The 26,527-nt window shown below is 39.4% G+C and overlaps 1 protein-coding gene across 1 annotated transcript in view; it reads left to right on the forward strand.

The window, feature by feature from the left end:
- Positions 1 to 737: 737 nt before the first annotated feature.
- Positions 738 to 26,527, forward strand: part of LOC149302264 (endothelin-converting enzyme-like 1) — a 37,799-nt gene continuing 12,009 nt past the window's right edge. The window contains exons 1-6 of the mRNA XM_089482699.1: positions 738 to 1,487; positions 16,460 to 16,528; positions 17,170 to 17,280; positions 19,488 to 19,580; positions 20,499 to 20,623; positions 25,851 to 26,073. Of these exons, the coding sequence (XP_089338825.1) occupies positions 738 to 1,487; positions 16,460 to 16,528; positions 17,170 to 17,280; positions 19,488 to 19,580; positions 20,499 to 20,623; positions 25,851 to 26,073 (1,371 nt within the window). The remainder of the gene's footprint in view (positions 1,488 to 16,459; positions 16,529 to 17,169; positions 17,281 to 19,487; positions 19,581 to 20,498; positions 20,624 to 25,850; positions 26,074 to 26,527) is intronic.

Consider the following 26,527-nt stretch of genomic DNA (forward strand, 5'->3'; position numbering starts at 1 on the left):
AATGTAATGCTAAAATCCAGGGTAGATCTGAGCAGATAACAATGTTTAATGTCATTTTGAGTGAAGAATTGTGCATTCCTGTGACATGGATTTATGCTGAAATACGGATAAATCCAGTGATATATGTCATTCGAATAAGGCAAGCAGTAGCTGGGTGGCCATCACTCAAAGTTCTCCTGGCTTCTGCTTACAGTACACATCAGAACATTGGTATCTATTCTGTGTCTTCTGTCTTTTGATTTTCCTTTATTAAGTGTTGCTATGTTTTTAGAGGGTGTAGGAAAGCCCTTTGGGGAATTTATGCCCATATAGACCATATGGTCATCCATACTTTAGTTACTACAAAAAACAGAAAGAAGAAAGACAGACACTCCAAGTAAGCAATTCTACTGTATAATTTACTTTCTGTATTTTTGCTAGAACGTTCATTTAAAAGGCTGAGGTCTTTTTTAAGAGAGCATAATTATTATAAATTACAAATAATTATATAAATTCTGTATACTGGAAATACAAAGTGAGGGGAATAGTTGATGTATTTTCCCGGTGTGTTTTACAGGATACTTTCCAAGAAGTCGGATAATACAACACATGAGAATTGAAATTGGCCTGTTGGACCCACAGTTTCACAGATGGCTCAGATGTTGACCCGTTGTGCCGTGCATGGGGATTAATGGATATTTATGCCACTATTATAGTGTCTTGCTAGCATACAGGCTCGCTGGTCTCTGGGGGAAGAAATGGAGAAGACATACTCCTTGACTGCCCATTATGATGAATTCCAGGAGGTCAAATATATCAGCAAATACAACAGTACTAGCACCCTTTCCAATGGTTTCAATCTGCAGGTTAGCTCCAAAAAGCAAACAAAGCCAGTGCCACGGTGGAGCAGAAGGGAGACATGTCTTCTATCTGGCCTTGTGTTTGCAGCGGGACTATGCATTATACTTGGGTGCATGTTGGTGCTGAAGTATATGTCCATAGAGCAGGAAGGACAATGTCTGGAGGGATGTCAGGAAAGAAAAGCTTTTATGAGGGCTTCCAAATTTATTAGCAACAACATAGATCCTACAATATCTCCCTGTAATGACTTTTACTCCTTTGCCTGTGGGGGATGGATGAAGAAACACAGGATCCCAACAGACAAGCTCATCTATGGCACCATAGCTGCCATAGGAGAGCATAATGAGGAGAAGTTGCAGCATCTGCTTCTACAGCCAGTGAAGAGGAAGCATAGGGAGTCAGCAGAGAGAAAAGCAAAGGAGTTCTTCAGATCCTGCCTCAATATGCGAGAAATTGACCGTTTAGGGGCACAGCCAATGCTGCAGGTGATTGAGGACTGTGGAGGTTGGGACCTGCCAGAGAACCCAAGAACCAGGTGGGACTTCAATGAACTCCTGTACAAGACCCAGGGAATATACAGTACAGCAGCCTTCTTCTCGTTGACTGTCAACTTGGATGACAAAAACTCTTCCAGATATGTCATAAGGGTAAGTGGGCACATACTGGTAAGTGCTGGAGCACAGCTTAAGCACTCCTCATGCTCATATTAATGACTGAAATATAGAAACATAGAAAGAGACGGCAGATAAGAACCAGTAGGCCCATCCAGTCTGCCCAACCTCTAAGTACTTTCCTTTAGTACTTGCCCGTATCCTATATCTAGCTTGGCCTTATGCCTATCCCATGCTTGCTTAAATGACTTTACTGTATTAACATATACCACTTCTGCTGGGAGGCTATTCCATGCATCCACTACCCTTTCCGTAAAGTAATATTTTCTGATGTTACCATTAAACCTTTGCCCCTCTAGTTTATGCTTGTGTCCTCTTGTTGTGGTAGTATTTCTCCTTTTAAATAAACTCTCTTCCTTTACCTTGTTGATTCCCTTTAAGTATTTAAATGTTTCTATCATATCCCCCCTGTCCTGTCTTTTTTCCAAGCTATATAGGTTAAGATCCTTTAACCTGTCCTGGTAAGGTTTATCTTGTAATCCATAAACCATTTTAGTAGCCCTTCTCTGCAACATTTCTATATCCTTCTGGAGATACGGTCTCAAGTAGTGTACACAATACTCCAAGTGAGGTCTCACCAGTGATCTGTACAACGGTATGAGCACTTCCCTCTTTCTACTGCTAATACCTCTCGCTATACAACCAAGCATTCTGCTAGCATTACCTGCTGCTCTACTGCATTGTCTGCCTACCTTTAAATTCTCAGAAATAATTACCCCCAAATCCCTTTCCTCACACGTTGAGGTTAGGACAGTACCAAACATTCTATACTCTGCCCTTGGGTCTACATTAAATGCCAATTGGCACAGCTCTGACCATTTTTCCAGTTTTCCTAGATAGTTTGCCATTTTGCTTCTTCCTCCAGGAACATCAACCCTGTTGCAAATTTTTGTGTCGTCAGCAAATAAACATACCTTTCCATCAAGTCCATCTGCAATATCACTAATAAAAATATTAAAGAGAATGGGTCCAAGTACAGATCCCTGAGGTATCCCACTGGTAACAAGACCTTGTTCTAAATATACGCCATTCACTACAACCCTCTGTTGTCTGTCACTCAGCCACTCCCTAATCCATTCAACAACATTGGGATCTAAACTCAGAGATTGCAGTTTATTTATAAGTCTTCTATGTGGGACAGTGTCAAATGCCTTACTGAAATCCAGATACGCAATGTCTACTGCACCACCTTGATCAATTACTTTAGTCACCCAATCAAAAAAATCAATAAGATTTGTTTGGCAAGATCTTCCTGAGGAAAACCCATGTTGTTTTTGATCTTGAAACCCATGTGACTTCAGATGTTCAACAATCCTTTCCTTTAACATTGTTTCCATTAATTTCCCCACTACAGATGTAAGACTAACTGGCCTGTAGTTGCCCGACTCCTCCCTACTGCCTTTATGTGAATGGGCACAACATTCGCTACTTTCCAATCCCCAGGGACAACTACCGTTACCAATGATTCGTTAAATATATCAGTTAACGGTTTTGCTAGTACACCCCCAAGCTCTTTTAATAACTTGGGGTGTATCCCATCAGGCCCCAATCGACTTATTTGTCTTTACCTTAGACAACTGAAGTAGAACCTTCGCCTCGATAAACTCACATATTTCAAATGATTCAGTCCTTTTTCCCAGCTGAGGTCCCATTCCATCATTTTCATCTGTAAAAACTGAACAGAAATATTCATTGAGGCAATCAGCTAAACCTTTATCCTCTTCTACATATATTCCTTTTTTTTTTAGTCTAACTAATCCTTGTTTAACTTTCCTTTTCTCATTTATACATCTAAAAAATGTTTTATCTCCATTTTTTACTGAGAGGGCAATTCGTTCTTCTGCATGTGATTTGGCAGTTCTTATAACTTTCTTTGCCTCTTTCTGCCTAATTTTATAGATCTGTCTATCTTCCTCACTTTGGGTATTTTTGTATCTACTAAAGGCTAACTTCTTGTCTTTTACGATTTTGGCCACTTCTGCAGAGTACCACAACGGTTTCCTTAATTTTTTACTCTTACTGACCAGCCTATTTTCTGTTATCTTCAATGAAACGGCTTTTACAAAATCCCATTTCTCCTGAACGCCATATAAATTGTGCCAGTCTGATAATGACTCCTCTATACATTTTCTCATTTTAGAAAAGTCAGCTTTTCTAAAATCTAAAACTTTTGTTTTTGCGCACTGTTCGTATATTAAACCACACAGACTGATGATCACTAGATCCCAAACTTTCACAGAAATATCTGTTAACAAATCTCCATTTGTGAACACTAAATCCAATATGGCCTCCTTACGAGTTGGTTCCTCAACTACCTGTTTTAAAGATAATCCCAGTAAGGAGTTTAGAATATCCGCACTCCTGGTACAACCAGCTACTTCCGTTTTCCAGTTCACATCAGGTAGATTAAAGTCACACATGATTATAACATCCCCCTTCACTGTCATTCTAGCTATTTCCTCCACTAGTAGATTATCTAGTTCTTCTACTTGTCCTGGGGGTCTATAAATCACACCTATGCGAGTTACTTTACTTTTGCCAAACTGTACTGTAACCCAAACCGACTCTAAATTCTCCTCACCAACTTGTATTAAGTTAGATTTTATGTTATTTTTCACATATAGGGCCACCCCTCCCCCTTTCTGTCTTTTCTATATAAAGAGTACCCAGGTATTGATATGTCCCAGTCATTTTTCTCATTATACTATGTGTCAGTAACAGCCACTATATCAACATTCTCAGTTGCCACAACTGTTACAAGTTCATGGATCTTATTCCCTAAACTGCGAGCATTTGTAGACATGACCTTTAGCTTGTCATTTAACACCGATGCTGCAATCGCTTTCTGTCCTTGCTTTGGGGGGCAAAATATATGCTTCTCCCTATTATCTGTATAGACCAAGCCCCCAGATCCACCCACCTGGTTACTAAGTAAATCCCCTTCCCTTCCTATACTGTCTAGCCCGGTATTTATTCCCTCCCCCCCATTCCTAGTTTAAAATCTCCTCCAACCATCTAGCCATTCTCTCCCCAAGCACATTGGACCCTCTTGGATTTAGGTGGAATCCATCACGACTATAGAGATTGTACCCCAAAGCAAAATAAGCCCAGTGCTCTAAAAACCCAAAGCCCTCCTTCTTACACCAAGACTTCAGCCATGCATTTAGCTGCCTAATCTCCCGCTGCCTTTCTGGTGTAGCGCATGGCACAGGTAGTATCTCTGAGAATACTACCTTGGAGGTCCTTTTCTTAATCTTACTACCCAAGTCCCTAAAATTACCTTTTAGGACACTCCATCTTCCTCTTACTATGTCATTGGTGCCAATGTGCACCAAGACAGCTGGATCCTCACCAGCCCCTCCCAATAATCTATCCACTCTGTCCGCAACATGCCGAACCCGGGCACCCGGGAGACAGCAAACCATTCGGTTGCTGCCATCAGAGCTACAGATTACCCTGTCTGTTTTCCTGATTATTGAATCCCCTACCACCACAACCTGCCTGGGCTTTCCTTCCTTTCGGATCCCCTGCACATTGGATGAGCTGCTCTCCTGGCTGTTAGAGAGAAAAGCTTTTTCCGGAAAGCCTAGCTCTGAGTCTGCCTCCCCAACGTGCTCACTTAAAAGGGCAAATTTGTTGGGAGGGAGAGACTCTGCGCTGGCTTGCCTCTTCCTCTTCCCTTCCCCACTGCAACCACGTCTTACTGTTACCCAGCTATGTGCCTGACTCCCTTCTGACTGATCTCCTCCCTCATTGCTAGGGGCCCCATCTAAACTTTGCTCAGTGAGCAACAGACTCCTCTCAAGGTTGTCAATCTCTCTCAGTGTTTCAATGTGCCTCTTCAGAGCACCAACCTCAGCTTCCAGAGAGACCAATTGATCACACTTACCACAGCGATATGGACCCAGGAACTGCTGTTCCAAGCATGCATACATACATATGGCATGATGTGCACTGAGTGAAATCTCCAAGCTTGCTCATACTTTATAAAGGGACGTGAGCACTTACAGAATTTAAACAATTGCTTTATGTCACTTACCCTCCTTTCTGTTGCACGAACTGCTGTGTTGCACAAACTGGTCACTTACAGAAAGCAAGACACTTAGAGAATGCAAGCCCCTTACAATGAGCAAGCTCTGTGAGTTTAACCACTTCCTTATACACAGAGCAACACAGTTAATTGATTATAAACCCCACCCTTAACTAATTACACTCTAGAAAATGGGAGAGAAAAAAAACCCCAAACAGTTAATGCAAAACACAGTTCCTAACTGATGCACGTACTCTATGTGTCAATCATGTAATTAATTGTAGTATGAGTAAGCAGCAGGAAATGTGCTTAGAAATGTAATTGTTCTGTGTAAACAAAAATGGTATATGTTGGCGTTCTCCACGCCTTGCTCAGTTGTATCAATACTCACTGAAACGGGATACAGGCTTATCCCGCTATCCAAAAGTGGAAACGTTTTGTGAGCCGAAATGGCGTAAAGGGAATAAGCAATGAGCGCTATATTCGTAAATGCGAAAACCATCTTTGAATTTCTTTCGGTTACAGAAAATGGTTGCTAATGTAGGTCTTTCATAAAAGCGAAGTGGTGTAAAGCGATCTTTTGAAAAGTAAGAGATACCTGTAATAAAGTCCATTTAATACCTAAAGAAAATCCTGACCCCTAAATGTCCTATTTAACTGGATTTTTGAAGATATGGCCTTTCCATACAGTAGAAAGAAGACGTTTGAGGTTTTCCGTATTCTAATACGACTAATACCAAAGTCCTACTCAAGCATTGTGCAGAGCAGTCAGACCAGCAGATACACTGATTATGCAACCAACATAATCCAGTAAACCCCTTTATCCTAAATTAGAGATTGGAGTCCAGCAACAACCCCATGACCACAGCTGCCCAGGTCATGGTTACACTGGTGGACCTATTCAGATGAGGTAGCTAACAGCTGCTCAGGGCTTGTACTGATTGATAGGCTTTCCATTTAATAATGAACTGGAGAGACCTGAGCATGTGTGACATAACATTACTAATTACGGTACATCATCAGAATAGATTTAAAAAAAATATTTAGATGAGGGCCTCAGTACCATACAGTTAACAGGCACACTTACTTACTCCCTCTGTAAGACAAATTGTTATGTTATGTACTACTTGTAATGTCCTGTCTACCCATTGTACAGCGCTACTAAATATGATGGCGCTATAAAACAATAAATAATAATACTAATATAAATTTAAAATAAGTGGTTTATGGCTCCACTGTTCTGCAAGATGATACTTTGAGTTTTATCCATACTTGTTGCATTTATGACGGCAACACTTCAAGCAGCCAATCAACAGCGAGAATTGTTAAACTCTACCAGGCTGGATCTGACTGATGGTAACTTGTCATGTGTTTGTAAACAGCTGGAGATGGGGAAATTGGAATGAAATGTTCCATCAGGCCCGCTCTGTGCTTTGTGAACACCAATTGCTATTTCTCATGATATATTCATTGCTAATTTATGGGTGAACTTGACACAAGCATTTCCCTAGCAGATTGCAAATAGGTTTTGTTTTTTGTATCAGCTTCAATGAAGGCAGGGATACCATAAGACCATATCTAATGTGCGAGGTGGGGGTTGGGTATCTTTTAGAGAGAGAAATGTTTTCTATACATGCAGGGATACTAGATCAATAAAAGCTTTTACAAATATTAAACACAACCATCATGTTTTTATGTAACACTGAAAACCAAAAAGTGCAACAATTTTACAATTTGAAAAATACATTTTCATGATTGCTTCTTCATAAAGGTGCAATAAGGTGCACTTCATATTAAGGTGCAATAAACCTTAATAGATGTACTGTCCCCTCCCTTATTAATGTTTAATCACAAAAAAACATAAACTTTTTAGAATCTTCTATCTTTCTATGACAACCTGTCAGTGTCTGCATTTGTGTCACAATTAAGCATTACCTCAAAAATTTAGGATGATTGAAGAATTTTTTCTGGGAAGAGTTTGCTGATTCTGCAGTACTTGGGATGTTTCTAATGCTGCGTATAGTTATGAAGCCATACCTCACAACAGTCCTGATTTTTCTCTGGGCAGTCTTGATTTTCAGGCCCTCTTCCGTTGTGAAGCTTTTGCATGTAGTGGGGATCAATCTCCCCCGGCTAACCCCACTGTTTGCAATGTGGCTCTTCCTCTCTGGAAATCGATGGGTTAAGTAAATAAAAGGACTATAGAAATTCAGGAATTGATCTTTCTTTTCAGATGGTCCTAAAGGGTAGTCAGCCTCTTCTTACAGGCACATAACTTACCTCTAAAACAATATGTGCCTGTTTCAAGAAAAAGGTGTAGGCTATTTAGTGTAGAAATTATGAAAATTATCAAAATTTTTCATTTATTTACTTTCTCCAACATAAGATTAGTGGGGTGACTTATAATTAAAAAAATAAATAAATAAAATAATAATAATAAAATAAAAAAGTAATATAAATGTTAGTAGGTTTAGTCTTAAGCATTGTCTGTTGGACTAGAACTCATACCTTCCTTGCCAGGCTGAATGTCCAACAATAATTCTTCTAGGTTCAGTCACACGCTTCTCTTCGTAATTCCTGTTTGTGGGACTGTTTGTAAATGTATAGACAGGCCAAGACAATCCAAGTCATTGCTGCAGAGGGTCACTTACCGAAAGCAAAAACAGCCAAGCATGATCTTTAGCCATCTTTAGATCTGTAGTGCACCAACAATAACGTTGTGTGACCAGATGGCTCCTTTAAACAGGGATGCAACGATTTTAATGCAGCCATGATATATGTGTTCTATACACATCCATAGGAGCCGTTTAATCACCCCAGTAAAGGGATATTGCATTGTACCTTTGGCAGTGAAACGGTTAGGTGTCCCCCTGTTCTTGATAAAGGGATATATGCATTAACTCCTTGTATGATGCACTGTGGTATGTGTCTGTGCTGCTGGAGCTGTACAAGTGCAGGTGTTTGTCTGAGTACACTGAATATTTAGCACTAATTGCCTCTTCATGTTGAAGTGACATTACAGCCGATGGCAGTTTATTTCCATAGCAAATGGTGGATCCATCAGGGACCTGGAAATGGCTCTTAATGTGCAAATTTACATGACTGATACGCGGTAGAAGTTAGAAGAACCTGTTTTGATCTGTGTAATTGTGCAATTTTTAGCACTGAAAGCAGCCTAAATTATTTCTACTTGGAGACAGAAAAATTGGGAGTGAAACAGATAAAAGCGAACAAATGTGCACAAAATAGATAATGAAGGATACCAAGAGATTCAGCTTCTACCTGTCTTCTGTAATCCATGTACCTGCCATTCTGCAGGTCTTAACGCTTTGATTGCAAGAACAATAAGGAATAAATTGCAAAAAAAAAACCCAACAATTCCAGCACCTATCAGGTTAAACATGCCCATTTCACACTGTGCTTTTGTTTTGGGGATTACCATAGATCTGAAGGTGCAAAATGCCCCTTTTCCTTCATTCCTTACCTAGTATACCATATTTTTAGCATCACTTAAATTCTCAATATGATTTCTCAATATATGTTATGTATATTCTCTTTTCTTATATACATTTTGTTATATATGTTGTATACTTTTCTTGTAAATGCCTTCCTCAAGTACATGGATCATGCTTCTAAACAAAGTTAGAAAGGGTCTCTCAATGGTATAAATGGTATTTCTGATGATGACAGAAACATACATTTGTTACGTATCCTGATAACACCTGACACATTACGCTGCCAGGGGTATCTATTTCACCTATTTTCATATTATAGAGAAGTCATATGAATCAGTAACTTCTTTTCTGAAAAATGAGTGTAAAGAATGAAAAACAGTGAAAGTATAAACACCTAAATTGCTTATATCCAAGACCGATCAATCTGAATTGTAATTTGCTTTATTTAGAAATACCATTACTCAGGCTCAACAATGACTATGTAACTATGGGGCTTGCGGCCGTTTTAATATCTCAGAACAAACGATTTCCAAGAAAACAAAAGTGATTATACAAAAGGAATCTGTAGACTGAATGACATAATCATTTCAGACGTTAGAGTAAATAGTTTTAGGTCATACACTGTTCTTTGGGTGGTGGTTCAGTACGTTTCTATTTGCTACGTTAATTTTAAGCAAATTTTGCAGGGGAATTAAGAAGACAAACTTCTGAATTCATATCTGGCACAGTTCTTGCTTTAAAGAGGCCCCTAGAAGTCAGATCTGCCACTGCCTCAAGATAATTAGAAATAAATCAGCGGAACTCTTAAGTGAACGTTTAAAACTCACAGCTGTTCAGGGATGCAGAATTGGAACATAAAGATGCAAAGGACGCGTGGCCACCCATAATCCCAGGGCACCTTGTGCTAGACAGAAGTTTATGATATTAGAAATCTTTTCATTGTGAATCAAAGAGAGTAGTTGGCATTTTGTCGCTCTAGTCATTATTGCAGTTTTATTTGGCATTAAACGGGTTAACCGCACAAACTGTTCTGTAGGAAAATGCTGCAGCAAATAGCAGGGATATGGTTAAATATGAGAGAGTAGGCAGGTCTGCAGTGGTGTCTGACAATTTCTTTGCCGAGATGTGGTGATTTTCATCTGAAGGCAACTTATGAATCCTATGAAGATGCTGGCATTTGGGTCTGTCTCTTTCTCCTGGTAGGACAGATGTCTAAAGGGACATTGCGTTTGTTGTGGTTATCACAGTGTGCAGAGGACGGCGTGCCATATGGACAAGCAATCTTCTGCCTATCAATTAAACCGGCATTAAAATTGCCACGGACTTGGCCTTCTGCCTTAAAATAATGTATAGCAGCGTCTAGGACTGCCAGGGGAGCAAGGTTATCTGCTTGGCTGGAGCAAGATGGTAATTTGGCACCCTGAAATCTATGGTTTCCAAATGAAGTGTTCGCAAACAAGTGATTAACTAAGATAATAGTACTGCAGTTCTCAGGAAGTGCACATTAAACACAAATCTAATTAATAGAACGCAGAACTGTACGGCAAGGTGCGGCTATGCCCTAAGATAAAAGGTATCTGAAGCAACCTAGGAACACCATCTCAGATGTGAGAAAGCTGGAGGCAGGACATACTCTGCATGGACTTTCGGTGGTAATTAATTTACTTATAAATCTGTAACATGGAGCTTTTTATTGGATTGGGTCTTGTGCATTGAAGTATGAAGCAATGCTTTTTTAAAACAACAATATAATTCATTAAATTAAAATGGTCTTTGAGTCAGGTGTCTCACAGCCATATCAATGACCAACCCTGGTCTTAGAAAGTTGCTTAGGTGGTTTCAAAATGTCTGGCTAATGAGCTTCGATTGTTCATATATATATTTATTTATATATATATATATATATTTTCAATATATGTAATCACATAATTTTCCGCCATTATTTACAGAGAGAGGAGCTTTTCATGATGTGTTTCATTCTTTAATGAAGTTAAATTCCAATTCTTTTTCTCCATTGCACACCTGCTCATCTTCCTGACATCGTAAACATCCATTACATACTCCCACGATTTAAATGGTTACATTTGTCAAAAAAAGGTTTGCCGTAATCAGAACTGTACATAGGTTTGCCCCTTAGTGCCTAAATCAGTTAAATAAAAATAGCTATCAAAGTTTCTTTGCCCACTTGAAATGTTGGGACGTGTGGATGATATAAATTGTTTCAATACACAGGTTTAGGAATATACCCAGGTGTAATTGTTACATCAGGTTAGGTACCGGGGCAACTTAATGTAATTCAAAATAATGTTAAGAGTGATTTTTGCATTCTTATGCCTATGCATAAAATGTACAATCAACTATACAAGCAGCAGATCTGGTTTGGCCATAGGGCATATAGGACAAAAACAGACACTGAATGTCTAGACCTAGTTTTAAGCCCTGTGTGGTCCTTGCTAACCGTATAAAAGATATGTTGGTTACTGTGCAATGTAAAATGAGGACTGCCAGTAGTTTATCTTCTTTAGAAATATCAGCCTGGTTACCCCATTCTTCATTATGATTCCACTCATGATAAATGTTAAATGTACCGTAAACCCATTTTTTTTATTTCTTTCATGTTTCTTGTAATCCCCTCCAGCAATTCTCTGCGTTCCCATCTCTCCATACAGCCTTTTGTTTCTCATTAGCTCATTTTACAGTTTTTCTTACTCTCTCTCTCTGCACATCTTACCAATTTCCTGCCATGCCTATCCTAACTGTTTCGCCTTGTTCTCTCCTTCCTCATTTGTCTCTTTCTTAATCCACCAAAGTTGCTGTCTCTCTTCCCATCTCTTTATGATTCTTGGCCTGTACTTATGAGGGAAGCCAGCCAAGACATTAGAACAAATTATACAGTATGAAAAAAGATAATCTATAAAGTGATTCTGAAGGTCGTTTTGACCTTCAGGGAGCTTTGCCAAAAAGACTCTGTCTTCCCGCCTTCCTCATTCCTTCCTGGACCAAGCAGATATGAGCCAGAGCCAAAACCATGTGTTCATTAGCAGTGTCTGTTTCCACTTGTTTATCTGGTGGATCCTAGTCATGTCATGGGCTTCTATACAGTGTTTCTTAAACCAGAGACCCGTTTCTTATGAGTTGTTTTATTCAGTCAGCTCCAGTAAAGACCAATAATCTACCATGACACATTTAGTAGATTTAGTAAAATAAAAAACAACCTCCAAACACTAACAGAATGTGTATATCACAATGATGTTCTCTTAATTGTGAAATTGTGTAAGGTAGCCTGTCTTCTTAGAAGGTTTTTAAGGGACACTCCAGCCATCATATGCACTGTAATGCATATGGTAGCTGAAGTCCCTTTACATTCTCATGGTGTCCCTGTTGCAAATACATAGGGGGTTCTGCAAAAACCCCCATATACACATCTCCTTGTACTTGATATACTTACCTTGAGTCGGGTCTAGCCTTAGTGAACACTGTGGACAGTGATTCAAGCAGCCAATTTGTGGTGAAAATCCTCAGACCAAGGACCGTCCCCTGAAGGTTAGTATATTTTTTACAATTATTTTTGAACTTTGAACAATGCATATGGAAGTACTAACATCCAAGTGCTTGGACAATGGGAATGTGCCATTGCTTTCTCCTTTAGTCCATTCAGTAGAATGGCATGTACTGAAGCTAGTAGACCATCAAGCTACAGAGGACAGGGTCAAACAGAAACCCTGCATGATGACCGGGAGGTAATTTTTATAGTATGAAGAAACAGCTCCACCAAAAAAAAAATTGGATGTCTGTTTCTTTAACAAATTACATATTTTCTAGAGTAAGATATTTACAGGCAATACACAATGCTGATGCTGTTTGGAAAGATTTATTTAATGATGATGAATGAATCATATAGGATGACATAACAGTTTTCTTAAACGAAATATATTTCAATGTACAATTACAATTAGGGGTACCAATGACATATTTAAGGAGATTTTCATTGTAGTTATTTTAATATCTCAATATTGCATGCACATATTTTGGCACTTTTTGGGTTAAAAAAAGGATAGTATGACATTAGACAACCTTTAAGTGATTCATTTCAACCACTAAAACTAGACAGGCCTTATTAACGAATATGCTTCTGTGAGTAAGAACACTTTATGTTAAAGCAGCTCACAGCAGAGAAGCACATCCCTTTACTGGTTCTGGTAAGGCTTGTGTGACATTTATGATGATTGGAAGGGACATCATCTTTAACCTTAGTCCTTGGACAGAGAGCTGTCCAAACGTAATATATCCATAGCAATCAATGCATCGCAGCAATAACTGTCATATGCAATCTCATTATGTAACCCTTCCTTTTGCCGTCATGATAAACTTTCTGCCTTTGCAGGTAATGAACTAAACATGTTGGTTCTGTTCCAAAGAAATCAAGAATAAACAATTAAAAAGCAGTGTTTGGTTCAGAATCTTAGCAGATCTCTATCGGCAATTTTCAGACATGATGCATGTGAATTCTACATGTTGTAGGCCAGTTTTACACAAGGGCAACCCAGTAGTATGTGATGCAGTTGTAGAGGGAATGTTTTTGACCTGCTTGCTCTGTAACACCTGCAGAAGCGATGGGGAGGGTGAATGTAGGCTGTAAACCATCTATTTCTGGTCACTGATTTCACACCCTTGACCCTTCCTGAAACAATTGGATGGGTTGTGACATGATGAGCAGTCACGTGATATATTTGTTAATAACGCTTGTGAGATAAACATTGGCAGAATCTGAGAAGCAGGAACAAGGTTTTTTAGGAACTGAAATATACTCTTCCACTTACTCTGCTGAACTTAACATAAATGCTTTTCCCAGTACTGTTGAATGCTCAAGCCTTTCCGAGAAATAATAAAATTTAGCCTCAAGAGGAGTAGAAACCAAAAAAGGAGGGATAACATTTATGTTATATAATCAAGAAGATCATGAGAACTTGAAGTTGACTGGTGCTCCCACAAATAAGAACCATTCGGCCCATCTAGTCTGCCCATTTTTGATGTAAGGGATTTAAACCCCAGTTCTTGGTCTGGTCCGATAGTGAGAATAGCTTAATGTCTGCCCCATGTATGTTTCAATCCCCTCACTCGTGCTTGGAGACTGTTCCATTTATATACTACTCTCTCAGTAAACTTCCTGACAACACTTCAAAGCCCCTGACCTTTTAGTTTTAGACCATGGCCTCTTGTTCTAACATTGCTCCTCCTTTCAAATAAGCTTGCCACTGTACTTTGTTTATTTAAATGTTTGTATTACATCTCTATTACATCATTTTTATCATGCAAACCACTTACCATTTTGTAGCCATCCTCTTTACAATTTGTCAATATCATTCTAGAGATGGGGTATCCAGAAATGTACACAATACTCTAGGTGATACCTGACCAGAGTTCTGTAAAGTGGCAGACTCACCTGCCTCTTCCTGCTACTAATGCTTATTCTGACGCTTTATTGCCTCTTCCTGCTATGAATGCTTGTTCTGACGCTTTATTGTCAAGTCACCAGAGATATTTATTTCTGAGTGGCTCTTTTCCGTTCTAACTGACAGAACAGTGCCCCAATGCTATATTTTGCCTTGGGATTTTTACATCACAACTGCATTATTTTACATTTATCAACATTAAACTGCAGCTGCCACACACATTTTACTTAAATCACTAACCATTTGTTCCACCCTGAAGCTCTAACATGTTGTAGACTTTTGTATAATTTTCAAAAAGACATACCTTAGCATTAGGATCTTCTGTAATACCAGTTTTCTGTGGGGTAGAATGTCAAATGCCTTACTGAAATCTAGATTGGCTATATCAACAGCTTCTCCCTGTTCTATTATTTTAACTAATCAGTCAAAAAGATCAGTTAAATTAGTTTGACAGGATCTCCCAGTTATAAACTTGCCCTGTTTCTAATCATGCAAATCACTTACTTCTAGTTATTTAACAATCTTATTCTGAAGTAAGACTTACTGGTCTGTGTTTGGCTGAGTCTTCTCTGCTACCGGCTATCAGCCCTCTTGGTCTTCCGCTGCTCTATGGGTTGGTTAGAAGGGAGAGCTCATGAGCAGCACAGCCTCCATAGACTGCTTTAAAAGGCACTGCACAACTTGAATGTAACAGAGAGGCCTAGGTCAGACATGAGGTAAACAGAGAGGCGTGCAAATGTATGGACCACCAAGGGCAGTGATCAATTTGTACCGATGAAAGGAGCCCCTGTAGGCGCACAGTTGGAAAGGAGATATGACCTGGCCCAGTGAAGAAGAGGTTTCGGAAGCAGGAAGAGGTGGAGTATTATTAGGAAGTAGTGTTGTTTTTGGCATGGAGGGGAGAATATATATATTTTGTGCATGCTTGTGGGCCATCCGACTACATGCACTAGCTGACTTTTTTTAAAAATTTTGGTGCCAGTAGAGTGTACAGACACTAATTGTGTCACAACTGCACATTTTTGAGACTAGTAAACTTTTATACATAAGAAGGTGCAATATATTGTTCAAGTTGGACACTGGTACACATGTGATATCATACACAGCACCGCTCATAATACATGGGGAGTGTCATGACGTTACACCGCGTCGCGTCCGTGTTTTATGGCTTTCTCTGTGACATTACAGGGCGTTTAATTAATCAAGCTCATTCAGCTTCTACAATTGTCTGTAAGTGTGTGCACAAATGCTAACTACACTCCATAAACCTCCATAAAATTTGCTGGAACAACAAACAGCTCAAAAATGAGCCCACTTCTAACTGTCCCAGCAAATTCAGGAATGTTGGCGGTTATGAACAAAGTACCATAAGTATACATTTTATACACATATCCAGTGATCATTTACTTAAGACACCTGCTTGTTAGTTGATGAGTTTAAAAATCTTCCTCTAGCTTTGCTCTAATAACTGCAAAGGACTTGGTACAATGTATTCTGTAAAAGAGTTTTTACCTGCTGTGGCTTTCTTATAAGACTTTTTTGTCTGGACACCAACTTTAATATCTTACTCTTTCTTACTTTTGGCTTTTTATTGCTGCAGGAAATGTCTTTTTTCAAACTACTGCTGTTCCTGACTCCCTGCTGCGTGCAAAGCATTCTGGGTCAATTAGGCACCAGCGGGGAAACATAAGAAGCAGCAGCAGGACAAGGAAATGAACATTCCAAAATTCAACCACAGAACATTTTTTTAGAGGTTCAGGATAGCGTTTTAGGTATTTAACTCCTTTTGGTAGATGTTCCCATTATTGAACCGCATTGTTTGTTTGTTGCTTAAAGTAACTGCTTTTTATATTACATGGTGGATTACTAACAGGGTCCCTTTGATACCATATTAATGTAGAAAAGACCAGTTTTTTGAATGAGCCAATGCATCCACAGTTCGGAAAATGGAGGTGCATTGGTAAAGAGAGATCATGTTTAAATCTTCTCCTTGTATTTGCTTTCTTATAGATTGATCAAGACGGTCTCACTCTGTCTGAAAAGACTCTTTATCTAGGACAAGATGAAGACAGTGAGAAGGTAACCCTATAAAACATATACCATTCCCAAAAGTATGTGAGTCTACCCATCTATTAGTAAGGGACATCTAAGTAAAATGTAGTCTTGGTATTAGGTATTAGTGAAACATACCGTAAGTGCAAGCAACATAATAACAAGAGGGCATTTTCAAATCAGGACTGGCCTTCAGACACACCAGTTAAAATAACCCAACCCACCCTATGTCAATTCTCTTGTGGTCACCCAGGCAGCCTATAAAATACCAAAGGTTCAGCTGCGTATAATAAGCAGCCAGACATCACTTTGACTTGTGGGTCATTAGGGTTAAAGTTCCAGGGCTGATCTTTGTTTGCAATGCTACCATTGGCAATAAATCATCGACTAGGAACATGAGTACTCAAAATTTGACATATAAGGTAGAGTTTTTTCCTTAACAGGAATTGTGAAGGGTTTTAAAAGTAAGGTATCTTTTCCAACCATGAAACCTTCTCTACAACATGCATGTTTCATCTTCCTGCTGATACGTTTTCTTTTTAATTTGTGTCATATGTTGTTTTACCCTCACAAGAAATAAATCTCTGTGGTTTTGTCTTAGAGATTCACAAAAAATATAGATGTCTCACGTTGACATTAGTGACATTCACATATCTTCCATCCTGCAGATCCTGGCTGCCTACAGGGTGTTTATGCACCGAATTCTTGCCCTTCTGGGGGTAGAAAATGTGCAGAAGAAAGTGCACGAGATTCTCTTGCTGGAACAGCGCTTGGCCAATGTGAGTATTTTGTCAGGATGTGTGTAGAAGGAAGAGAAAAAAATCACAGCAACAACTCAAGTATTGCACAATTTCTCCTGGTTTAAGGTTCTATGGTCCTCAGGGAGGTATTTATATTGGACACAGCCCTAGGACTGTACCAAGGCACTCCCCACTACACTTACCTCTACAGAAGCCGTGCATTCTCTTGATCTATGGAATATGATGTCATATCCCCGCGCTCTGTTTAAAACAACTTATCCAGTTTAGGACGCTTCCTTGTAACCGGCCCATTGAACAGAAGCAGAGGGCTTTTGTACCCCATCCAGACTTGCTGCCCTAGGCCTAGTGAGCTTAGGCCACTACCTTTGGACATAGTTGTTTATAAATACACTGCTCAAAATAATAAAGGGAACACTAAGATTACACATCCTAGATCTGAATGAATAAACTAATCGTATGACATACTTGCATCTTTACATAGTTGAATGTGCTGAAAACAAACTCACACAAAAATCCTCAATGGAAATCAAATTTATCAACCCATGGAGGTCTGGATATGGAGTCACACTCAAAATCAAAATGGAAAACCACACTACAGGATGATCCAACTTTGATGTAATGTCCTTAAAACAAGTCACAATGAGACTCAGTAGTGTGTGTGGCCTACACGTGACCATATGACCTACAACGCCTGGACATGCTCCTGATCAGGTTGCGGATGGTCTCCTGAGGGATGTCCTACCAGACCTGGACTAAAGCATCCGCCAACTCCTGGACAGTCTGTGGTGCAACGTGGCGTTGGTGGATGGAGCGAAACATGATGTCCCAGATGTGCTCAATCGGATTCAGGTCTGGGGAACGGGCGGCCAGTCCATAGCATCGATGCCTTCCTCTTGTAGGAACTGCTGACACACTCCAGCCACATGAGGTCTAGTATTGTCTTGCATTAGCAGGAACCCAGGGCCAACCGCACCAGCATATGGTCTCACAAGGTGTCTGAGGATCTCATCTCGGTACCTAATGGCAGTCAGGCTACCTCTGGCAAGCACATGGAGGGCTGTGCGGCCCCCTAAAGAAATGCCACCCCACACCATTACTGACCCACCGCCAAACCGGTCATGCTGGAGGATGTTGCAGGCAGCAGAACGTTCTCCACGGCTTCTCCAGACTCTGTCACGTCTGTCACATGTGCTCAGTGTGAACCTGCTTTCATCTGTGAAGAGCACAGGGCGCCAGTGGCGAATATGCTAATCCTGGTGTTCTCTGGCAAATGCCAAACGTCCTGCACGGTGTTGGGCTGTAAGCACAACCCCCGCCTGTGGACGTTGGGCCCTCATACCACCCTCATGGAGTCTGTTTCTGACCATTTGAGTGGACACATGCACATTTGTGGAATGCTGGAGGTCATTTTGCAGGGCTCTGGCAGTGCTCCTCCTTGCACAAAGGCGGAGGTAGCGGTCCTGCTGCTGGGTGGTTGCCCTCCTACGGCCTCCTCTACGTCTCCTGATGTACTGGCCTGTCTCCTGGTAGCGCCTCCATGCTCTGTATACTACGCTGACGGACACAGCAAACCTTCTTGCCACAGCTCGCATTGATGTGCCATCCTGGATGAGCTGCACTACCTGAGCCACTTGTGTGGGTTGTAGACTCCGTCTCATGCTACCACTAGAGTGAAAGCACCACCAGTATTCAAAGGTGACCAAAACATCAGCCAGGGAGCATAGGAACTGAGAAGTGGTCTGTGGTCACCACCTGCAGAACCACTCCTTTATTGGGGGTGTCTTGCTAATTGCCTATAATTTCCACCTGTTGTCTGTTCCATTTGCACAACAGCATGTGAAATTGATTGTCCATCAGTGTTGCTTCCTGAGTGGACAGTGTGATTTCACAGAAGTGTGATTGACTTCGAGTTACATTGTGTTGTTTAAGTGTTCCCTTTATTATTTTGAGCAGTGTATTATATCCTTTGTTTATTGAGTATAGCCCTTGGGCATTCTAGGCCTCTTAGGACCCCATATTAACATATCTGTGTGTGTATGTGTGTGTACAATGATGATTGCCATAATATGCTCCTTGCTCTTGGCCCATGGATGCCTTAAGATTAATGTTGTTATGAAACAATAATCCAATGACTGGTGGAATTTCAATATAACATTCTGTTGTGAAGTGGCAATAGACATCATGTGACTCATACAATGCTAATAACTGTTATTTTGTGTATCAAGATTACTATTTCAGAGTATGATGAGTACAGACGTGACATCAACACCATGTACACTAAGGTCACCTTATCACAGCTGCAGCAGATAACACCCCATGTAAGTAATAATTTTATGGCATTCTGGGTTTAATGAAACACTGGGGAAGTCCTTACATTTTACAGGTCTTATTTTACAAAAATATATTTAAGAATCCATACTTCATGAACTGATAAAATATTATCTCGCTGGATTGTATTACATTGCAATAAAATAGGCATAAGTGAGATTGGATGGTATGAGTGAAGTTACAGCGATAGTTGTGCTGTGGGGAATTTAGTGTTTTGGTAACACAGACAGCCAGACCGCCAAAAGAAACAGATAGTCCTCGGTTTTACATCTTAAACACTACATTTGTCTTATCACCCTGAAGTCTGAAAGCCTGTAAGTGGTGTTGCCAAGAGGTTTCAACACTTCAGTGAATATAAATAACTCAGATGTGTCCCGTTGGGTTCCTGAGATTTATTTTCAGTCCTCCACCTCTCCCTCACACTCTGCCAAAGATAGAGCTATTAGCAGAAAAAAACCTATAATTTAAAAGAGTAGCATAACGGTGTCTGTAAGGAGCCGGAGTTTGGCAGGTGCCTGTCATCGCTGGGTGTCGGTGTTATCAATGTCTTTGGGTCTTAGTCTAAACTGAAAACTTTAGGACCAAACAGAATTAAGATGGTCTAAGCTATAAAAATTATTTTTGTTTGTTCTCTAAATGTAAGATCCAAAATCATGTTATATCAAAATTACACCATATTTAGGAATAATGTCTTTGAACAGCGTCTTTTTGCTTCATGTGCACACACATTTGGCCCTGTATTTTGATATGAATCAGTTTTACTGATATTTTTAACCACAATAAAATGAAGATTTACTATGAGTGACTTTAGATCATGCTCGGGCAAGTGGTTAGTCAAGTTTTGAGAACTTGAGGTTGAAGTAAAACCTTTGAAATCATCTGCTCTTGTGTTTTTTCTTGGGAATCAGGTGAGATGGAAACACTTTCTTGACCGGATATTCCATGAGAACTTCTCTGAGGATGAGGAGGTGGTTGTGTTGGCCACAGATTATATGCAGAAGGTCTCTGAGCTGATACGTTCCACTCCAGCAAGGTAAGAGGTAACATAAATGTTGTTGGGGGTGTTTCTGCTAATAATGACATCTGGTCTCAAATTTACTTACAACATGATAAATAAAAATAACATATCAAACAACGTTCCAGTTGTTAAGGCACATTAGGGATGCATAGTGCATTAACCTACCACTGTGCTTACAGATGTACTGACACAACATGCCTGGAAAATGAAGTGAGTTGAAGAGATTAAGTAATTGCAATATACTTATATGGAAAATGATTATTACTACAGTACAGGTTCAAGTCATGTCATGGTTATGTGAGTGAAGAAATAGTTGTAGAGTTTATCATTTGTGGAAAGTTGATGAGGGAAGTGGTCTACAAGACCACTCATGCTAGTCTGGAGTTCTCATCTTAAGAAATACAAAAGAAAATTCAAGGAAGCTGGCTGCCAAGTTATTTCCAGGTGTAGCAGGTCTCTTTTCATAGCTAAGTTGTTTTTTCATATAGATCCAATCATACAAACATAAAATTTGACAGCAGATAAGAACCATCCGGCCCTTCTACTCTGCCTTTTTTCCTGCTGCAAAGTTGCTGTATGTTTAGATCCCCTTAATATATTACCAATACTATGTCATCTAAAGTTTGTCTACGCACCAGTGAGGTGTAGCTGAATTCATGCTCTTGTGATTATTTAAAGATCTGTTTCGTGCTTTCCTGATCTCATGTTAACATGATGGATGCAATTGAATTTTTGTATGTGAATGGTTAGTAATATTGATTTCTTCATTGCATTACAAGCTAGTCTAGCTTTAATGAATAGCTTCTCTTTAGAAGTATGCCCTTCTCCCCACATTTTATATGTAAATGTTTCCATAGTGTATTCTCTTTCATTTTCATCCTATTCCATCTACATGTTTTCTTTGTGTCAGTTTTTGGTACATTTCACACAAATTTCAATGTTTTTTCTATCACCTTGACATTTATAGTTTTAAACAATAAAAGGAGAAAAAAGTATTTCGAATTACGGACACTCGAACAATTGCTATCCCAGCTATTTGTCATTAATGCTACCTGCATTGTATTTGGTGGCTTCGCCAGACGTGCATTCCCATGATGGGAGCTTGAAGATATAAAAGGAAAGGCACAGTGTGATTTAACTGGACACGATCAATGAGAAATCACTCACAGAAACTCTTGTGCTGCTTTTCCAGCTGGGACCTCTATTGTGATGATAATGGGGGAGTTATATCATATGTCCTGTGGAGAGTTCTTTGCGTCATGGAGTTAGGGACAAGATAATAGGGTTCCACTAGATTCAGTCCTGTGTGAGGAGGTAAGGTCTATGTGAACGGAAAATAGGAACATGCCCTTTTCTCATTTCTCCATTACCAGGTAATACAGAGGGGACCGTGTCAAGGCATAGGGCAGAAAGGATGCTGTACCAGCAGCTAGTTATCTAGTTACATAGATGTGTGTCTACAGTGGAGGGCTGACAAGGGCACAGGGGAACAATTGCCCACTGACCTGCTCTGATTTGAATATTTGGGCCACAAGCCTTCTCTGTGTGTTTCACGTGCATTTCTGTATATAGCCACCAGGGCGTCTAGAGTAATTTAAGGCAGCATTTACATCCCGACAATATCATTTGTGTGCAACTTATATTTATACAGTCCGTTTTGGGGAGAGCTGGCACTTTCTGGCCTAGAAGCAGATACAGCATAGTTGCCCCCAGGCCCCTTGCCCACATTAATACCTAACAGACACACTAACGCACAAAACTCACACACACCCTCTCACACTTACACTAAAACCACACTCTGTCAATCACACATCACAAACTTACCTTGCCTAGTGCCTTTCCTTACACGGTGCATTTACCAAAGGGTTACGTGACCCCACTGTTCTCCCATCTCAAGCGGTGGGGGGATTGTTCCTCTACCCCAGGACCAGCACCTCCCTATGCACATTGAGCATTACTTGCTATCAGCCTAATGTTTTTGGATGCTATATTATTGGCCTATTATAGCTTGGGGTTGCCCTTAGGCCAAAGAGTGCCAGCTCTCTCCTTTGTGTCTGAGTAGGTCAAATAGATCTCTGCTATCCCCAAATTTACAATTTTGTGTTCAATTATTTACTAATATATCACTTATATTAATTTAACAGGGAAGAGACATACCTAGCATCAATCCCTAGGCATTTACTCCTTATTAACAAGCATCCTTTATAACTTGCCCTGTAGGTCAAGTGCAATTGAGCGAATCCCTGCAGACTTAAGTAATGGGGGGATATGCAAACCCACAAGATGGCATAAATTGATTGAAAAATGTAATCTTTTGGGCTTTAAGAGGAATAACCCTTGCATTTCATTCTGGCATCCAGAATGAGCCATAACCCTACTAGCAACAATTACACTTAAGTAGATTAATTAAAGAGTTGGAGAAAAAAACTAATATTTTTTTTATTGCGGTCATTTCGCTAAAGATGATTTGTATCATTTTATCTTTCCACATTAGCAATGCATTATCAAAGGCCGACCCTAGTGACTTTCTCCTGTACCAGTGACCAAGTTGGTCCAGTTTCAACTCTTTATTGAATTAAAGTGCTGCTTCTCTTGATTTTTAACTGTCACACTTCTCACCTCATAGAAATCTACCTCCATATTTTATCATGAAGAATCTAGCTTTTCTCCTACATTTATTACTTTCATTCTTCTAATTCTTTGTTACTGTCTCTGTGTTATCCTTCCTTTTCCCCTACCCCCTTCTCAATTTTTATTCTTCTCTACTCCTTCCTTAATGTCATACACCGCCGAGGGCTGACTCACAGCTGACATGTTGTGGCCTCTTTCAGACCGGACCCTATGGTTGAGACATTAAGCTAATGGTCATTGATCTGCTTGGGGGTTTACGTGTTGTGCATGTCAATATGTTGTGCTTCCATAATAATTCCCTAAGCGTAGAAGCCTTAGAACATGCTTTTATTCAATGCGCGTTTCCAGATGTTAAAATTAAAAATGAAAAGTTCTCCTATCTTCTGTACAATCGCTGCATAACAACATGTTCAAATACCTTATATTTTCCTTAAAACGTGAAAGCCAGGAGATGCTGTATTTTGAATATTATGCACAGGTAAAAAAAAATATTCATAAGATATTCAAATTTCAGTATCCTGGAGAGAAACACTATTAGGAAGAAGTATAAATGTAGTTTCCCCAAAGATGTTCCGACATACTCATACACAGCGTGCGCTCTAGTTCCTCGCACATGTGGAGCTCGATCTAATGGTACAGACCTGCGGAGAACAAAAGGATTCTACTGCGAATTTGGGAGGATGAGTTCATTAAGAGCTAGCAAATGACGCATTCTTTATTTCAGTTACCAGGGTTAAAGATGTTCAGAACAGTTGTGGATTAAATCAGATAAGTGAATAGCGCTGACAAATTCTGAAAAATGAACCTTAATAGAAATCACTTTTCGTCCCAAATCTCAGAACCCTTTTTTTGTTTCCAAGGAGCCTCTAGCTCGCCAGTCACTCATCTTAATCTAATAGAATCAGATCATCCCTGTGGTCCTATTAACCCTGTGACTCGTAGACTCCTAGACTCGTAAAATATGGTGAATTCATTAATTGTACAGTTTGGCAATAAAATCGTGTTTTTTAAAAACAATCACAATTTTGTTAAGGGTGAATGTGTTTTCATAAATACTTATTTTTCTATGTTATTAGTCAGAAATTATAGAAAGATAATTATTAAAATTTTGGTTTTGCAGGAAAGATGCACTTGTATGCACAGTATTTAGTAAAAGCCATGATGATGTAGCAAGATTAAAGGAAGAGAGTAGCCCTTTGAACATAGGACTTCCGGCAGAGATAGTACTCAAACACAGTAAATAAATAATATATTTTATGTGTTTCGGGTTTTTATAACTTTCTGTTTTAAAATAGTAGCAATGTTTGGCAGGTATGTTTCCATGCAGTATACATTTGCCTGTTAATTATCTCTGACTAATAGCAGTTATGATTCAATAACAGGGTCAGTGCTTCCGAAGATTCATGAAAGCTATTTAGGTAAAATCCTATGGCACTGTTGGGATTGAGACCCAAGAGCACTGACAGCCACGTTCTTGAGCATGGTCCTAAAATTTGCACTGAAGGCAGGTAGAGTCTTTTAAATTGCTCTTTGCGATTAATTAAAAACAGGGCTGGCAAACTCCCAATTACCGTGGGCCACAGGCCAGGTTTTCAGTTCACTTTATTCCTAAAGATGTTCTTAGTGATGCATTTCCAGCAAAGTTAATTGGTTGTTTACATGTTTATTACTAACCCACATGTTGTAAACAACGTCCTGCATTGTAATGTTTTGAAATAAATCTACATACAACGTATTGTTTTATTTTATGATATTGATTAGATGAAGTGTCTTTATATTTTGTTCGTAGCCGGGTACTCTAGTGTCAGTAGCTGACTTCATGTTCTGGTCTGATTTAACGATATCTAAACATATCAGTTGGTCCTTTTCTCACTGGTACATCACAGCTGAAATGTATGCTATAAGGTGACTTATTGAAGAACATCTTTTTCTTTTGACTAGTAATAGTTTCCACATTATTATTATTATTATTATTATTATTATTAATTAGCCACCATTAGCCATTCACTAAGATAGAATTTTTGTGGCAAGATGTTAGAGTCTTAGAGTTCTCTTAGGCTCTTTTACAAAATCCCCTGGTATGACTATTTTGTGCTATATTTTGTGACGTTGGAAGCCATATATTACTTGAGACAACATAAAACAATACCCGATTGAACGGAGGTGTTGCTTTAGACAGAAAACCATAATAAAGGTAGAAATCAACATTTGAACCCTTAAAACCCTTATAGTTTTAAATAGATGTCCTATGAGTAATCTGATCAATGGAAAACAAATGCCTTATATAGTCTTATAATATACAATGATTAGACATGAACTTTGTCTTTATGCTGCTTCTGTGTGTTCCAAATCAATAATCATAAATATGTCTTTAGAATACATTTTAGCTTCCTATTGTGCTTTGTGACTATTATTATTATTTATTGATTAACACAGCCCCATCACATTATGCAGCGCAGTATAGTGTAATGAATTGATGTGACTGGACCAGCCAGTTGACATGGACTGTAATTTCATAATACGTACTGATCTAATATGGTGGATGAGGATAATAGTAGAGCATGATAGCTTTCCCTTCTTGGTAATACCGATTGGTATTTTATTTCCATAGCGTCCTCCACAACTACATGCTTTGGCGCATGGTGGTCGTGCTGAGCGAGCATCTGTCTACTCCTTTCCGGGATGCTATTCATGAACTAACCAAGGAAATGGAGGGCACAGAGAAAGAGCTTGATCTTGGAAAGGTGTGTTTGACTCAGGCCAACAAGCACTTTGGGATGGCCCTGGGAGCACTTTTTGTGGAAGAGTATTTTTCATCATCAAGCAAAGAAAAGGTAAAATAAAATCACAGATTAATTGCATTATGAATAAGCAAATAATAAATTCAATAGATACACCGAATACTAGTATTTGTGCAGAACAAAATATAGCAAGGGATATAAAACACGCTTGGTACACCATGCTGTACTTAATTACTGATGCAAAGGGGTATGTGTTGTACTTCCAGCAGCGCTCATTGGAGATGACACATGGATAGAAACTCAAAATTTGATGGCAGATAAGAACCATTGAGCCTGTGTAGTCTGTCCATTTTTCTGATGTAACAACTTAATCAGTCCTTGATCTAATCTTAGATGCAGTGCATGTTTAAATAGTATCACTGTATTACCCTCTACCTGGCTGTTCCATTTATCCATTTAAAACACTTGCATCTAGGAATCTTACCCTCAAATTCTTGCGCTTCCATTTCTCCTCCTGTGAAATGAACCTCTCTCTTTGTAGTTTGGT

This window comes from Sceloporus occidentalis, unplaced genomic scaffold, assembly GCF_023333645.1.
Source record: "Sceloporus occidentalis isolate IW3139 unplaced genomic scaffold, rSceOcc1.0.p SCAF_19, whole genome shotgun sequence".
NCBI lineage: Eukaryota > Metazoa > Chordata > Lepidosauria > Squamata > Phrynosomatidae > Sceloporus > Sceloporus occidentalis.